General features: G+C 50.3%; 1 protein-coding gene across 1 annotated transcript; it reads left to right on the top strand.

Moving 5' to 3' along the window:
• The first annotated feature begins 1,376 nt into the window (after positions 1-1,376).
• On the top strand, positions 1,377-14,553 carry LOC135290568 (serine/threonine-protein kinase PAK 3-like). Its single transcript, XM_064404493.1, has 11 exons — positions 1,377-1,917; positions 2,864-2,927; positions 4,805-4,853; positions 5,983-6,095; positions 6,620-6,737; positions 7,420-7,519; positions 7,952-8,148; positions 8,710-8,847; positions 9,866-12,251; positions 12,822-13,169; positions 14,010-14,553. Exons 1-9 carry the CDS (start codon positions 1,680-1,682, stop codon positions 10,085-10,087), a joined length of 1,239 nt encoding a protein of 412 aa, XP_064260563.1. The 5' UTR covers positions 1,377-1,679; the 3' UTR covers positions 10,088-12,251; positions 12,822-13,169; positions 14,010-14,553.
• The last annotated feature ends 2,210 nt before the right edge of the window (positions 14,554-16,763 follow it).

Below are 16,763 nucleotides of genomic sequence, written 5' to 3'. Positions count from 1 at the left end.
TGAAGCACAGGAAAAGGAGGAGCTGTAGCTCCTGCTGGGTGGGGTGGGGCAGAACCACTGGGACTTTCTCAGTCCCAGGTTTCTATGGGTTGAGTGGCCAAAGAGGACAAAAGGTAGACATCAGGCAGTATTTTGTGCTGTTGATGTGCTTGCTGTGTGACACAGGGGTTGCAGCTGGAGTGATGTAGTGAAAGCAGAATGCTCTGTCTTTGGGTTGACTTTTTGGTGGGCTTGCCCAGCACAGGCAGTTTTCTTTCAGCATCTGGTTGTTTTTCCCTTGTGTGTTGCAGGTCACATCACCCATGCCTGGAGAGAATCCGGTCTTTGGGTGAGTGGGAAAGGAGCCTCTGGCCTTGGGAGCATTTGACAATTGTGGAGCAAGCTGTGAGCTGGGCCTGTTGCAGTCCAGTGCCAGCCTGGTTGCATGAATGAAAGTACAGTCCAGACTCTTTGCAGCAAGAGCAGCAGCAGCAGGAGGAGCCTGGGCTGTTTTCTGCAGTTCCTTTTCAGAGCTTTTAAGCTGCTGAAAGTGGAGTTGCTTGGTGCTTTAAGCTATGATGGAATTTCACCTGCACAAGAGAGTGCAGTCCCATCTAACTGTGCCTTTTCACTTGAGTTGGAACAACTTAGAATCCCATTTCCCTACAGATGATTTCTCCTTAGTGCATCTGGGTCTAGAGCTGAATATAAAGAAGGTCATGTGTCCCTCATGCTGCTGTCTGTCTGCAGAGCCCAACACCAACCTCGGAGGCTCCTCTGGCTATGTGTCTTCCTGCAGAAGAGGCCAAAGGGGAGGAAGATGCTCCCCAAACTGCACCTGCTGCCACTGCAGGGCCTGAGCATCCAGCATCAGTAAGTGGCAGCTCTGGGTAGTGCTGTGGCTGGAGCAAAGCATAGCTGCAAGTTTCTGATCAGACAGCACCTCCCGTGCCTGGCTGAAGATGCTGAGGGCTGGAATCTTTCCAGCCCTTCCCCCAGTCAGTTAGGCTTGGAAAAGGGGAGTGGAACTTGGATTGTTCAGACATCTGAACAGTAGGCAGTAGGCACCTTCCTACTGTTCTGAAAGGGGCTGTGAATTTGTCTTAGCAAGAGACAAGAGGTAGCATTAGGATGTCTTTGGATGCTCCTGGGGTACAAGTGAGGCCCTTGGTGGCCAGTGGCTGTGCAGGCTCCCTGTCCCCTGTGAGGAGAGCAGTGCAAAGATGCAGTTCAAAAGCTTGCAGGATATGAGGTGGCACTGTTCCCAGGAGGGACCTGGCCCTCCCCACAGAGCAGCTGTCAGTAGCTAAAGGAAGAGCTGAGCTGCAGCAGGGCCTGTAGCTGAATATAGGTAAGGTTGTGAATGACAGGTTCTTTCCTGTCCCTCGTGCTAATGACTGTCCACAGAGCACAAGGGCAGTGTCAGCACCTGCTCTGGCTGCCTCTGTACCCGAGGAAGAGGCTGAAGAGGAGGAAGGTGCCAATGAACCTGGCCCTGCTGTCAGCCCAGGGCTGGAGCAAACAACACCAGTAAGTGCCCCCTTGGAGTAGCAGTGTCTTTGGTGTCATTTTGTCCGTCATGTAAAAGCAGCCTTGGGATTTTGTGCCTTGAGCTGTTGAAGCAAGCTGCACAAGCTGGGAGGTGAAGAGCCCTGGGTGTGGCCAGCAGCATCTTCCTAGGGGTGTGCATTTGAAATGAGATGGGAGGGGCATCTCTGCCAGGCACATTTGTGACCCAAATTCATTTCTTGTCCCAGAGCTCCACCTCCTCTGTCCTGGCAGCTGCAGGAGCTGCAGCTGAAGGCTGGGAAGAAGGCTCCAGTGCCCAGGCTGGAAGCTCAAGCACGAGCAGCTCGTGCACCTGGAGCACGACTAGCTCCTCTGGCAGCAGAGAGCAGCAGCGAGAGAGCACAGAGGACAAGTGCCTGGCCGTGCTGAGTAGGTCCTTTGTGATCCTTGTGTGCCGGAGCGGTGCCTTGTGTGTGCGTGTGTCGGCATGAGCTGTCCCACCTCCTGCTCCTGCTCAGCTGAGTGCCAGGTCCTGAGGCCTCCACACGGGACCTGTTGTTGTGCCCTGAGGTGGTGAGGGATCAGCGGGGTGTTGCTCCTGCCTCTGAGAGCAGCTCGGCCTGGTTTGGCTTTGCCTGAGCTTCCCTGTAGGCAAAAGGCCAAGCAGAGCTTGCTTCTGGCTGAGCAGGAGGCTGTGACCTCGCGAATGAGTAGGCCTCAAGGAGCTCCTGCGGGGCCCAGCTGCTGTGGGCACGGCCAAGGTCATCTTCAGCACTCAGCCTGTCCTAAAGGCTGAGGGGCCTCATTCCTGAGGCCATCACAGTAGCTTATAACATGAGCTGCTGCTCCTGAAAGGCTGAAGGGCATTGTTTAGGCAAAGTCCTGCTTAAAGCTGGACATCTGGGCTCTGCTGGAAGCACACTATTCTTCCTGTTCTGGAGAGAGCAGCTGATGATAAAAATTGATGCCAGAACCCAAGATGCCTTTGATGTTTGCAAGGATGAAAGCTTGTGTTGAATGTCACGGAGTGTTCATTGCCAAGAACAGGAAGGTTTTGTTTTTCCTGCTGCCCTTAATGTTTCTAGAAAACAATCATTTCTCTTGGTTAGAGTTTTCTGATCCCTGTCTCCTCTGACTGTTTCTCCATGTGCTTAGATTGCAGTTTAGACTTTTAGTTTAGTGCAGGCCATCTGCGCTGCAGGGCTGCTTGTCTTGCTGCTGCTGTTTTTGAGGTGGTGCTGGTGCGGTGGTGTTGTTGTTTCCCGACTGACTGAGTTGAGAGGGCCCAGTGTCCCAGAGAGTGGGGCTGCCTTTGTGATCTGCTGCAGGGTGTGATCTCTTTTGAAGTGAGCATCTTTCCTTGGGCTTTTTACAGAGATGCTGGTGAGCAAGGGAGATCCTGAGGCGAAATACACAGAAGTGGAAACTCTTGGCAAAGGGTGAGTGCAGCCACAGTTCCTTCTTCAAAGCAAGGGGCTGTGCGTTTTGCTGGTGTCACATCTCCCTGGAGTGACAATCTCCAAAGCTGCTCAGACACTGCGTTAAGATGATGCCTGGTGATCTCTCAGTGCTGGCCAGCATTTATAGCTGTGGTCTAAAGGCACAGCAGAGACACCTGGATGCTGGCAATGTCTTTCCTGCAGCAAAGAGCAGCACCTGGCAGATCTCCTGTCCCTCAAGTGTGTTTGCACCTGTTTGCCGCTTTTTGTAGGAGAAATAATTTTTGAGTGTCTCAAAATAATACAAAATACGTGGGAATGAAAGGAGGAGAAACCCCATTGCCTCAAAGGTCAAGTTAGCTATCAGGAAGCAGCTCTCGGTAACATTTCTTTCCTGTATTTTGCTGAAAACAAGATTCAGTGGTCAGGATGACCACCACCTAGTCTAGAAGCCAAAAGCAGAAATGAAAGCAGCACCTCTCTTTTGTGACTGAGGTGGCAAAAGACAAAGCTTCAGGGGAATGCCCAGTGCCAGTGCACTCTAGAGGAAAAGGCATCATTTGCCTGATGGCAGACCCCTCGTGGATCCTGTGGGGTTTAGGCCTTTGCTGCAAAGAATCCACCAAGCTGTTCCCCTTGAAAGCCAGCTCTGCTGACTGTAGATGGGATTGATTTGCGACATTTTCTCTGTACCATGTGTCCTGGTTTAGGGCAATTTTGGGAGGAAACCTCCCGACAGGGCCCCTCCCAAAAGGAAACCCACATGGCCACTGCCCCCAGCCGGTGTGGGAACAATTTCCTTGGAGATAAGTGGAAAGAAGTTGTTTATTTAACAGGCAAAGCACTCCCCAGCACACAAAATGAACAATACTGGATGTCAAAACTCATTTGCTGCTCTGAAGAGATGGCAAGTTCAGAAAGTCTCTCCTGGGGTTTGTCACTGTGTTATCTGTCCCTCCAGTGCTGGGAAAGGCTGCAGAGTAGGCCCTGGTGGGCTACAAAGTGTGAGCTCTCGATGTTTTGCCGGGTCCCAGTCTGGAGCAGGTTCGAATGGTTCCAAGAAAGGGGAAAGAAAAACAGTAAAGGGAAAACTCAGACTGCCTTAGCCAGCTAAACTAACTAACTAACTAAAAAGCAAAAGGAGTGTGGTGCTCTACCCCAACTGTGCCTAGACAACAACACTGGAGTTCCGTGTTCCAGCAGACTGCGGGGCAGAGTGCAGTTGATAACAAAACTCTGTGCTCCCTCTTCTCCTGACACCTACTGTCTGATCCAATCTTGGAGGCACAGAATATAACATCCAGCATAAACAGAACATGTGACTGGGGGTGCAAGCATCATAATGTCACCCCAGAACAGAAGCCAAATGTACAAGAAGTCACCAGAAAAGTAGAGTCCTTCCAGTGTCAGGTGCACTGAAGAGAAGCAGCTGCCAACGGCTCTGGACCCAGAGCACAGCTGTCTAAGGATCCTGTGTTTTGAGGACTTCTCCATTTGTGTGTGCAGCAAGGGAAGCCTTTGCCTGCTCTGGCTGTGGCTGGACACTATTTTCCTTGCAAGCTGGAAAAGGAATCTGTGTCTAGAGGATTTCCTCCAATGGCTGTTACAGGGCTTCAGGCTTCTCAGAAGGCCTGAGTGGTGGTGCTTGAGTTTGGCAAACAGACTCCAAGGAGAGATGTGAGAAGACCCAACTGGTAAATTCCTGGAAGAATCAGACACATGCACAGATAGAGAAAAGAAAAAGGAGAAAAGACCCAGAGAAGAATCTGTCGTGTTCCACTTACTGTTTGCCCAAGGACTTTTTTCCCGTTGGACTGCAGTGTTTTGCACTTGCAGGGACTAAAGGATATCTTTCTCTGCTGCTGTTTTGTTTCTAGGGGTTTCGGCACTGTGTGCATGGCAGTGGAGTCTGCCACAGGAGAAGAGGTAAGCGTCAAGCAGCGCCGCAGCTTCTGCAGCTCTCGAGTGCCCTCCCCTCTGCTGTGAGCTGTGGCTGAGCTTTGGGTCGCCAGCAGAGCTTTGCTGCAAAGGCAAATGGAATGCAGAGCAATGTCTGCCTGCCAAATACAGTGGGGACAGATTTTGTCCTTCCCAGCTGCCCCAGGGGATGCAAGGAGGCCAAGCGGTATCGTTCAGAGGAGGCCACGCTGGCTGGGTCTAAGTGCCCAGGTGGTGTCTCAGAGCATGGCACTGCTCTTTGGGGCTGCAGGGTTCCTGAATTCTCATTTCTGGCTGTTAGCCAATACATGGGAATCGTGCTGGTAGTTCTGTAGCCACCTGCAGTGCTGCCCTTGGGATCTGTACTTAGAGAGAGAGAGGTCTGCAAGGAGTCTGTCAAGGGCCTAAGCCCTGCTCAGAGCCTGGTGTACATCCCTAGAGGATCCAGGCTTGGGTTATTTCTTTTTACAGTCAGGCAGTAATTGCAAATATCAGTGGTGTGAAGTAAAGTATTTTAGTGGAATGAAATGCAAATTCATGAAGTGAGGAAGTGCTAGGATTGTCTATTTTGTCCTTAATGATGGTTTCATCATCATGGCATTTTTTCTGTGAAATATGTAGGGTTGTATTTCTTAGGGGGAATAACGCTCCGGATGATTTTAGGACAGCATTGTATCTGTCCTGTCTGTAAGAGTTTGCTTTGTAGTTGTGCAATGGAGAATGCCAGTGGTTGCTGGAGGAATGATCAAGCCCCCTAGAAGTGCCCAAGGTTTCCCAGCACTTTTGCTCCATTTTTACTGGCACAAAATGGCTTCCTGCTTGCAAGAGGTGTGTCAATGACAATGGGAATGATAAAGTAAGGCCCTGGTGGAAGACGGTGGGCACAGTGAGTGTTGTTAGAGGTTTGAGGTGGAGAGCTTAGACCCTGTTTACAAGGCAAAGGGTATCTGTCTCTCTGTCCAGGGAGGTGCCCAAGCAAGCAGTCTGATGTCCAGTCACAGGGCAGTTTGGCCCAGCCCAGCTGGGCTACGGTCATCCCATAATCACTGTCTCCATCTTCGCCTTGTGGACGTGTGCCACACACTTCTTTGGTTCATGGTTTTCCATGTTGTTTTAGGTGGCCATCAAGAAAATTAGTCTCCTGCAAGAGAGCAGCAGTGAGCTGTGCCTGAATGAAATCCAGGTCATGCGTGGCACTAAGAATGCCAACCTTGTGAACTATGTAGACAGGTGAGTGGTTCTGCTGTCCTGCCATGAAAGGTCATTCACATCCTGCAAGCCAGAGGTTCAACCACTCCTTTGGGCGCTGGCAAAAGAGGATGGAGCTGTTAATTCCTGTTTCTGGGCTGATTTACAGCATCTTGGAAGGAGATTGCATTGGGGCTGCATTAATCTTTCCTGGCATACCTAGTGTGAAGGGCGCTTTCAAAGACAGGACTGGGCCCTGTCTTACTGAGCCAACAGCCTCCAAGTTCCTGTCCTCTCTCCACATTGTTTTGTTGGGTTTGGGGTTTGATTTTTCCCCTGGGTTTGAAGTGCTAACAAAGCACTGTCTATTGTATTTCCCTTGGCCTGTTGCGTTGGTGTGGATACCGAGCTGTCTTTTACACTGCACAGAGTTCAAACCCTGTAGAGCATAGTGAATGACTACTCACTTCCTCCTGTGTTCCTCTGAGAGAGACACAGAAAACAAGAATCCACCAGGTCATGTAAGTGCATGCCTTATTCTGCATGCTGTTGTTTCCTCCTTTCAGCTACCTGGTGGACGAGGAACTCTGGCTCGTGATGGAATACATGGACGGAGGTTCTTTACATGATGTCATCAGGGAGACTCACATGGCAGAAGGAGAGATAGCAGCTGTCTCTCGGGAGGTAAGGGATGGCGCTTCTGCTTCCCATGGCTTGGTCGGGATGGTCCTTCCAAATGGGTGATAAGGAGAGGAGAGATTTCAAGCCTTTCTCTTGAAAAGAGAAGCCTTTCTCTTCAAGCCTTTCTCTTTCCAAGCCTTTCTCTTATGTCCTTGGCAGTAGCAAGACCATCTGAAGTGCCTGCCAGTGTCCCTGCCCTTCTTCTAGCGTGTTTGTGTTTGCCTCTCTAAACACTTCCCTGGTGCCTGTGTGTGCTGCATTCCTTCCCTGTAAGGGCAAATGTGATGGTGGCGCAAAGTGAAGCAAGGGGCAAAGACAAAGAGATACTCACAGGACTCTCCCAGAGCTCAGCCTCAAAGGAGAGCCTTGCACCCAAAGTGGTGTTTGCAAAGGCATCCACTGCTGTCTGGCTGGAGAGAGCACAGCCACTGCAGCAGGGCTCCTTCAGCCTGTGTTTGCCGGGCACTGGCCAGAGGAACAACTGCCCCTTCTCTCTCAGAAGCAAACACACCCTCACTTAGAAAGGCACTGCTGTCCTCGTGGTGGAGCAGCAGGCTCTTGCCCTTGCCAGCAGCCTGTCCTGCCATGGCTCACCATCCCCCAGGAAGTCAGTGTTTCAGATGTGCCACTTCCCTGCCTGTGGGATGAAATCCACTTAGGCTCGTGTTTCTTTTTCCTCTCTCAGTGCCTGCAAGGCCTGGATTTCCTGCACTCCAATCAAGTGATCCACCGCGATATCAAAAGCCACAACATTCTCCTGGGCTTGGATGGATCTGTCAAGTTGGGTGGGTGTTGCTGGCCAGGCTCAGCCGTGGCGGGCTGCGGTGTGGGGCTGCCTTTGGGTGGCTGCCAGTTCCCTGCAGAGGGGCCTGTGGCAGTGCAGGCTGCCCTGCTGCAAGCACAGAGCACAGCCACAAGGTGCAGAGAGGTGTTGCTGGGAAGAAGGGCCCAGGAGTGGCTTTGGGTTGTGTGTGTCCCTTCCCAAGCAAGGCAGTTTCAGTCTAATAGCTTCAGGGACTAAAAGCCACTGCCTGAAACTGGGGACTTTTGCTAAGTGGCCAATTCCTTATTTCCTCGGCTGCAGGCTGAGGAATGGCTGTATGGCCCCTTTACAGCTGGGTTCCACACTGCCTTCTTGGACGTTGGTACAGTGGGGATTTCTTTTGTTTGCTTTCCTAATTCACGCTGGCTTGATCAGAGTGGTTTTTCCTCCTCAGCTGATTTTGGCCTTGCTGCTCAGCTCACTGCTGAGCAGAGCAAACGGAGATCAGCTGTTGGGACTACTTACTGGATGGCGCCAGAAATTTTCACCAGGAAGCCCTATGGCCCCAAAGTGGACATCTGGTCCTTTGGAATTGTGGGGATCGAGATGGTGGAAGGAGCGCCTCCGTACCTGATGAAAACCTCCCGCACGGTACGCTGCAGCTGCTCTCAGATACTGCTGTCACCCTGACAAAATCTGCTCCCATCCTTCTGCCTGGGAAGCTTGCCAACACCTGAAAATGATAGGTTCCAGGCTGCACAGTCTCTTGTGCTTCTTGGCCAGATCATCCCCTTGCCATTTTTGTGCATGAACAACACCAAAAAATCGTGATGCCTTTTGCTTGGCAGAAGCTTTGCCTCAGGGAGCAGGGAGCAGTGCTGAGCTGCATTTTGTGAAATAATCCTTGGAAATAGTAGAATGAGATGGAAGTCCTTCTTTTAAAATGCCTGAAGAGGTGGTGTCAGTGCTCAGAGAAGCAAAGTGTGCTGTTGCTGATGGAGCTGCTGCTAATTCCAGCAGCCAGTGAAATCAGGGGTCAAGGGAAGAGCCTTTGCATACTGGACTGGCTATGGCTGCCTCTGGCTTTGGGTTGTTTTAGTAGGGCTAGGGAGTAAAGTGCCACTGGAGAGTGGAGCTTGTCCAGTGGGGTCTGTGTGAGCAGTTTGGGGTGCGAAGGAGACAGGTAGAGTGTGGCATTTCCTTCTTCTCTAGGTTCAACAGCTGATAAGCACCGGGGCCCCCCCGAAGCTGCAGAAGCCCAGGCAGCAGTCGGCGTGGCTGCGAGACTTCCTGCACTGCTGCCTGGAGAGGGACGAGGACAGGCGCTGGTCTGCCCAGGAACTTCTGCAGGTAAAAGGCAAAGCGGCTGCACGTCCTGGATGTGGAGACAGCATTGCACAGAATGCCCTCCTTTCTGTATCTTTCTGGTAGCCAGAGAAAGCCTGTTTCAGCCTGTGGGGAAAGTAGAAGTTCATTGCTTCTTTTTCTCTTTGGGCAGCATCCGTTTGTTACATCAGCCAAGCCGACCTCCACCCTGGTGCCTCTGATCATGGCCACACAGCAGTTTATGTCTGGCAGGAGATACTAGCCCTGGAAGAGGCCTTTGTTGTTGTTTGTAGTTTCTAGTTTGTAGCTTATAGCTTGTAGTTTGTAGTTTGTTTAGAGTGAATAAATACTATAATAAATAAAATCTTCTCTGTGTTGGAACTTCTCTTTGTTCTCACCTTGTGAATAGGCTCTAAATTTCTTCTGAATGGTCAGGTGTTTCTCCAATGTGGGAAGACCCATGGATGGGGTTTGTGACATGGTTTGTTTGTGAGCAAAGGTCATCTTCCTTCATCGCCTCCAGGCCACAACCTCTTGTGGAGATACAGGCTTGCAGCTGTGACTAGAGGAGCAGAGCAGGACAGAATGGAGCCGAGCAGTGGTGTCACTGCTGGGGATGCTCCTGTGCCTGTGGTTGTGTTGCAGCTCTTGGGAAAGGTTGGGAGTGTCTGTGTTGCTGTGGGCAGAGGGGGAGGGAGCCAGGCTTCTCCACAGTATCAGGCACAGGTGAGTGTCCAGTGGGAAGGCAAGTTCTGCCACGGGAACTGAAGCCAACATGAGGGAGTGAAAACTTGTTCAGTTTGGATCTGTGTGAGCCACTGTGGACACTGCTAGGGGACTTCCTGGGGCTATGCCCTGGAACAATGTTCCCTAGAACTTTAACCTCTCCCATGGAGTCCTGTTTTTCATTTCAATATACAGTGATTATTGAAAATTATTGAAAATCATTTACTGTGTGATGTTCGGTGGTATCGGACAGTATATTTGATGACATTTAAATTCAAATTTAGTTGCACAATATTTAACAAACTTCCTTTCCCAGTTTTCCTGTTGTACCCCTCACTTCCCTGAACCCACTATCCCTGAGAAGGAGAGGATGGGAGATGGAACCTGCTCAAGAGCACAGGTGAGCCACCAGTCATCTGCCATCTCCCCTCCTTTTCTGTCCTCTTGCCAGGACAGCACTGGCCATGCCAAACTGGAGTCTACCCTAACCCACTTTCTGACAGCCCTCAGCCCTACTCTTGCCTTCCTACTGTATTAGCCATTCCCCATTTTTGTTGGAATTCATGTTTTAGAGATCAAACTTACAATGAGATTTCACAATAAAACAGCCAGAGGACCGACTCTGTTGCCCCCACAGGAGACCTGTTCCTGGCCCTGCCAGAAGGTCCCCCACAGGCCAGTCTGCCGGGGTCGGCTGCCAGTGGTCTCTGCCCCAGCACGGGAAAAGGTGGTTCTGGGCAGGCCGCACTCTCGAAGAAGGAGTCTGGACTCTTGCTTTTCGGTCTTCAGTTGAGTTTATTGTTCCTTATCTACAAAGTTTTTCTGTCTGTCCAGCCGAGGTCTGATCAGCAAGACAGCCAAGGGCACTCTCTCCCGCCCATGGGGCGGTTGTCTCTTTTCTAGTAAAAACTACGTAGAAGATATTTACCTTTAATTTCCAATACTTTTCGCCCTTGTTGGCAAGTGCACTTTCCCTATGAACCAATCCACACATGCCAACATCATCCTGAACGTGGATGCCAAGGAGAAGAAAGAAGAAGGACAGGACATGCCCAAATTCCTCCATCTTAGTACCCCTGACCCCCATGTACAGAATTTCAAAACCCCCCTGTACAACATATAAAACCCCCCTGTACAGTGCGTTATAATTCAAGTTTTATCAAGTGAGTATCTTCCCCTCACCATTCAGGCCTGAATTTCTCTCATTATCTCACATTCAGGTGTCTTTGGCTTCCTGCCAGGGTCTCTGAGCCCCTGCCAGGGCTCTGAGACATCCAGGGCATCCAGAGAGATGCTCTGGGTTCCGACACTAGTCCTCCATCAAAGCTTTTCTTTTGATTTGTGTGTTTGGTGAAGGGCACAGGGGAAGGTGCCACCACAAGTCCTTTTGATTTTCTGTTCTCTTGTTTTGTGGGTGAGTGAGGGGGAATGGAGTGGCAGGGAGCAACCTGGGTCTCAGGGCTTTAGAAGCAAGGGGGAATGGAAATCAAATTCTCTTATTGTTTAGCTGTGCTCTGCAATATGAACCCACCTGTTAATTTAAATTGTCAAGTTTAGTTAAAGTCTATTAAGTGTTGTGTTGTTTTTAGTTAAGACAAAATTATTATTTTTACTATGATTGTTATACATTTAATTATAAATCAAACAAAAAAGGGGGAGTCGTGGGAGCTTGTGCTGGAGGGCAGGGGCCAGGAACTGACCATACAGCCACAGATCAGACAAACAACGACCAACACCAAGCCTCAGGAGAAGAGAAGCCACAAGGGGTGACACCCAGACAACTTATGGGGAGCTTCTCATGAAGAGCAGAGGACTCTGGATTGGGAGTGGCCATGCAGATCAACAGCCTGCCTGGACCCATCAGGGCAGAGGGAAAACAGGTGATGGCTTTGGGATGGGCACCCAAATCTGCCTACACTATCCCTCAATGCACCATCCAGCACCAGGAGAAGCCTTGCTTAATTTTTTCAGTATTTTATCCAATTACTTTTGATTTTTTCTTCTTGCTACCTTCAACATCTGTACATAGTCCTCTCATTCCTTTGATGTTTCTACCTCTTCCTTTCTTTGCACCTTCCCCTCCCTAATTGTCAGCTGAACTATTGACAGATGGCTTTTTTCACCCACTGGTACCTGATGTGCCAGCAGCAAAATAATTCTCATTATTTTGCCCCTAACTGCCTTCTCATTGGGGCACTGTCACAGCTGGCAAAGCTTTGGTCTTTCATGTGTTTTTTGGGCAGGAGGTGGGTGAGGGCAGACCAAGTGACTTCCTAAGGCCTACAGAGCAATGCCCTGCAAGCCAGACCTGTTCTCTTTCAGGCAAATCTTCTTGGAAAGGACTTCAGAATTCCATCATGGAAATGAAGCACTGTTGACAGAGCACTAGACTCTGAAAGGATTTGAAAGGGGAGAGGAAGCTCAGCTTGCACATGAGCCACAAGAAGCTTTCTCCCCACCAGAATTTTGGCATCACAATAGCAGTGCTCCATGCTGGCCATCTCTCCCCAGGATATCCCCCACGTGCACGCCCCTCCTGCTGGCAATGGGCTCACTTTGGCTGTCTTGTGGGGCAGAGAAGGGAACAGGCACCCAGAGAGGGAGCATTTCACTGTGTTTCAGAAAATGACAGCAGAGCAGCCTTCCTCAGCAAAGTCATCTGAAATGACTTAAGAGTCCTAATAGTCTGGAACGCCTCAAGGGTAGGGGTCAAAGATACAACAAAACTGTGCCCCGGCTGGCACAGGGGCTGTCCTTGGGCAAGGCAGCTGTGCCGGCAGGGCCCCGGCGCTGTGCCGGCTCTGCCGGGCTGCCGGGGCTGCGGGACGGTCCCGCCGCGGCTGCGCTCACCACAGCCCGGCCCGCTCGGCTGCAGCTGGCCCAGCCGTGCGCCGTGGCTGGCGCTGCTCCTTGCCTGGCCCAGAGCCCTGTCCCGGTCAAGCGCAGCTGGAGGGAGCCTCCTGTCCCTGTAGAGCAGAGGAGAAAGCACCGGGCAGTTGGGTTTCTGGCAGTTGCCTTCTGCCAAGGAGCAGCAGTGGGACAGTTTTCCCAGACAGTTGAACGAATAGGGCAGAGCTAATTAGACAAGGAATTGTTAGTTGAATAGCCCCAGAATATGTGGGGATTTTTTTCTTTCTCACCCTGTTTGGGAGGATGGGAGCTTTTGTCTTTCCTGATAGAAGTACAGTTGCTGCCAAAGGAAACACACCCAAAGACCAATAGTGACCCGGCCTTCTCTTTGCTTCCTTTCTTCTTCCCTCACTGCTACACAGTGCTCTCATACCAGGACCTCACTGCTGCCTCACCTGAGGGTTTACAGCTGCCTCCAGGCCCTTCCAGGCTAAGCGCAGGTGCTCAGGAGTCTGACTTCTTCCTGACATCTCCCAAGAAAGTCTTTGCCTCATCTGGATTTCTTGGGGTTTCATCAGAGGAACCAGGCACCAGCAAATTTCATCTCAAGCGTGAGCTCATCATTCCGCTGGTTCCCATAGACCGCAGATGCCGCCCTGAGCTCATGGTTTCTCTGCGTCCCATAGACCATCACAGCCCTTCCATGGCCTCTCCAGAGGGAAGCAGCTGCACATCTTCAGAGCAGTATTTGCCAGCCTGCAGTTCATCAGGTAGGGAAAGAGTTTCTACCCTTGCTTTCCAAGCAGGTCCTGGTTAGTGACCCTTTAAAGAGTTTTCCTGCAGTGCTCTATCATGGGTAGATCTCAAGCGAGAATCGGGTAGAAAGTGTCAAGTCGCCTAGGAAGAGGGATCTTGAAAACAGAAGGATTTTCTGCCAGCTTTTCCTGTCCTTGCTGCAGATTTGGAGGGTGTTCTGGGCATTTTCCAGACAGCCCTTCTGTAGGGGTACAAGGGCAAGGCAAAAGATATTGCCTAACAAGTCATCAGTGTTAGGTGCACTCCCCTCTTTCTTTGAATGAAGCCAGACTAGGATGGTGAGAGGATATTGCAGAGCTTTAAGACTGTCTGCCCTGAAAATCAAGCCAAACCACTGAAATGAGCTCTGCCTGCCCCAGAAGAGTTGGAGCTGCAGAATACAGCCTCACCCACAAGGCTGGTTTTAGAAAAAACTCACGGTTTAATTTCAGCATGTGTGTCTGAAGATCTGGGCTCTTCCTGGGTGAATCCACTTTCTGTGGTCTTTTGTGATGAGAAACCAAATGTAGCCAAATCCCAAAGCTGCTGGGAAGATGCAAAAGGCTGTGGTTATAAAATGTGTGTGTGTGTCTATATCCCTTTTACAATCCATGCTTTAATCTGTGTACATGTGAATTAGGATAAATATTTTTTAAGAGGAGAACTCACTCCCCCAATCCCCTGGCAAGTCTGAATACATTTCTGGAACTGAGGTTGCTCTGTGCTTCCTGTGATGTTTGATCCAAGGCAGCACTAGAGCTCTGTGTCCCAAAGCCACATTGTGGAGCCTGACCAATGTGTTTGGATTCTTGCAGCCACCCCAGGCACTTCAGGCCCCAGCGCTCCAGCTGGCAGTGCTGGTTTTGCACCATGGACAGCCCCCAGCTGGCTGTGGAATACTCCTGGGGAAGAGGAATTGCCACCACCAGATCTGGACATGGTGCTTGAGACGCTGGAGGAGATGTTTTCTCCCTCTGCTCAGGTAACTGCATTGGACAGGGAAGAAAAGGGCTGGGAGCTGAGAGCTTGTGAATGTTGTTGCATGGCTGAGAAGCAAAGGCTTCTTGAGTTCAGCTCCGTGAATGGACAGGAAAAGATTTGCTTGGTGAAACAAGACTTCCTAAAGAAGAGGGAATGAAAAAGTCTCCCCCTGAATAAGGATGAAGAGGTGTGAGCCTGTGTTGGCCAGGTTTGGGTGCCTGTTTTCCTGGGAAGAATCCCTCGTGCAGGGGTGTTTGTGGTGAGGAAGTGGAAGCTTTGCAGGTTCTAAGAGGCTTTGTTTGGTGGGAAAGAAGAGAAGAGTGTTTGGAGAATTGCCAAGTGTCCCGTGCAGGGAGGGACATGGCAGAGGCTGTGCCTCTTTTGGGTGGGAAGGCCAAGGCAAAGCAGGGCTGGGCTGCAGCTGCTGCTGCTGCTGTGTGAGCCCTGCCGGGCGTGTGGGCGCTCCCAGAGCCGTGTGTGGGGCTGGGCTGGAGCTGCAGCTTTCTTGTCCTCTGGGTAACCTGGTGCCTGCAGCCCAGTCTCCATCTGGGAAATCCTCAGCTGGGCAAACTGGCCAGTCTTGCTGTCCATGTTGCAGAGCTCAGTCACCTTGCTCTTGGGCAGCTCTGTGGGAAGAGATGTGTGTTCCCACGCAGTCCCTGCCAAGCTGCAGCCTGGATGAGACTGCTTTGCTCAGGGTTGTGGAGGAGGAGCAAATCTCTGTGCCAGGACTCCTTCCTTAGCAGCCATTCCATGTGTTCAGTGTCACCCCCACGTTCAACACTGTCAGCTTTGACAGCTTTTGGACTGTGTTTGAGAAGTGAAATTGTTTTGACTCTTGAAGGGCTTTGGGGCCCAGAGTTCTTGTTAGGAACAAGGGATTAAGAGTGTGAGCCATGGAGTTGTTGGACCAGGTGTTTGGTGTAACTGGTGAGAAGGGTTTCTTCCTTTCTGTTTCTCTTTCAAGGGGAATATTAATGTTGCCCCTGAGTCTTCAGGAGGGCAGCCTGTGGACAGAGCTGCAGCAGAAGGAGCTTTGCCTGGCACCAGGAGGTGCGGGAACAATTCCCAGGAGCCCGAAGAGCTTGGTAAGGACAGAGTCCCCCTTGGTTTAGAGAGGTGTGAGATGGCTGCTCCGAGCCTGCCTCTGGCAGCAAGGGAGATGAGCAGAGTTGAGCTCCTGTCTGCAGGGCTGGTGCTTCCTGGTGCCTTTAGTTCAAATCCTGCACGGGCACAATCTCCCCGAGCCCTGCCCTCCACGCTTCTCCAGAGGCTCTGACACTGAGTCCTCTGCTGTGGCAAGGGAGGAGGGAATAAAGCTGACCTTGTGGAGTTGTGTCACCAACTCGGGTGTCCCAGTTTTGTGCTGAAGTCTGTGGATAAATTTGCTGTAGGGTGTCAGTGCTCTGGAGGCAACACTGAGTGACTCTTGAAGTGAGAGAAAAAAACCACAAGAAAAGGTCAGTGTAGAAGTCTGAGCTGTTTGTCTCCAAGCATTAAATCAATGTTGTACCAGTCTGCTGGTAGGTGTAGTGAGATACATTAAAAATACAAGCAGCAGAAGCTCTGAGGCCAAGCAAATCATCAGTCACAAATCCAGTAGCTCAAGGAAAACCTGAAATTACCCCAAATTAGTGAGAACTAAAGGAGAGATAGAGCACTTTGGATCTGCATGCTTGAGCAAAGCTGCTGCAGCCTGCAGGCCTGCTAGGAAGTTCTTTCCCTCCCAGCTGTTCATCCCAGAGCTGGTGGTTGTTTTGGAGGAGCTGTTGCTCACTGCAGAGGGCAGGTTGCAGACGGCAGGGAACGGTGCTGATTCATAGCTCAGCTTCCAGCAGCCCTGAGCTTCAGCCATTTCAGTGGGGACTGAGGTCTCTCTGTCAGCACAGAGAAAGAACAAGGCTGGGCTTCTTTGTGGCAGCTGGGGCTGCCTGTGTTTCCAGCTCTCATGGGTGCCCTTTGCACTGCAAGGGTTTTGACTTAATTGGGATTCTTCAAAACTTCAGAAATTTTCAATGCTTGGATGGATTCTGACTCTTTAAAGAGCAGGCTTCAAATTGCCAAGTGAGACTCTGCCTTTCAGGCCATCTTTTACAGTCTTTGACACAAGGACAGTGACTTCCAAGAGGAAAGATGCACAGAGGCCAATATTGACCCAGTGTTCCCTTTGCTTCTCAGATTTCCACCTAATCTACCTTGCCAGGAGGGCTGCCCTGCGTGAGAAAAAGGATCGGAGGGAGAGCCTGTGACCATCGGGCAGGTGGAATCCCTCCATTTATACATAGATTTATAGATTTCCATAGTTCTATTTATATATCCATGTAGTTACATTTATTGATTTATACAATCCTATTTATATATCCACATAGTTATATTTGTAGGTTTATAGAGGACATATATATATATATATATATATACATCTATACAGTTAAATCTATATATAGTTTTTGATGTGATAGAATTATATTTATGTGCATGCAGTTACATTTATAGATTTTAAAATTTACATTTATATACATATAGAGTAATAATATATTTTTAATATTTTTATATTTATAAATCTGCATCTATATGTAGTTAGAGTTATA

The sequence above is a fragment of the Passer domesticus genome, chromosome Z, assembly GCF_036417665.1.
Source record: "Passer domesticus isolate bPasDom1 chromosome Z, bPasDom1.hap1, whole genome shotgun sequence".
In the NCBI taxonomy this organism is placed as follows: domain Eukaryota; kingdom Metazoa; phylum Chordata; class Aves; order Passeriformes; family Passeridae; genus Passer; species Passer domesticus.
The sequence above is the reverse complement of the archived record's forward strand: the minus strand, read 5'-3'. Positions and strand labels throughout refer to the sequence as shown.

Bases quoted from the DNA above. Each gene is read 5' to 3' on its own strand.
- LOC135290568 (XM_064404493.1), top strand. From the start codon at position 1,680: ATGGGAGGGGCATCTCTGCCAGGCACATTTGTGACCCAAATTCATTTC. The intron at 8,149-8,709 runs GTACGCTGCAGC...CTTCTTCTCTAG, and splicing joins TGATGAAAACCTCCCGCACG to GTTCAACAGCTGATAAGCAC. The intron at 8,848-9,865 runs GTAAAAGGCAAA...TTCCTTTCCCAG, and splicing joins CTGCCCAGGAACTTCTGCAG to TTTTCCTGTTGTACCCCTCA.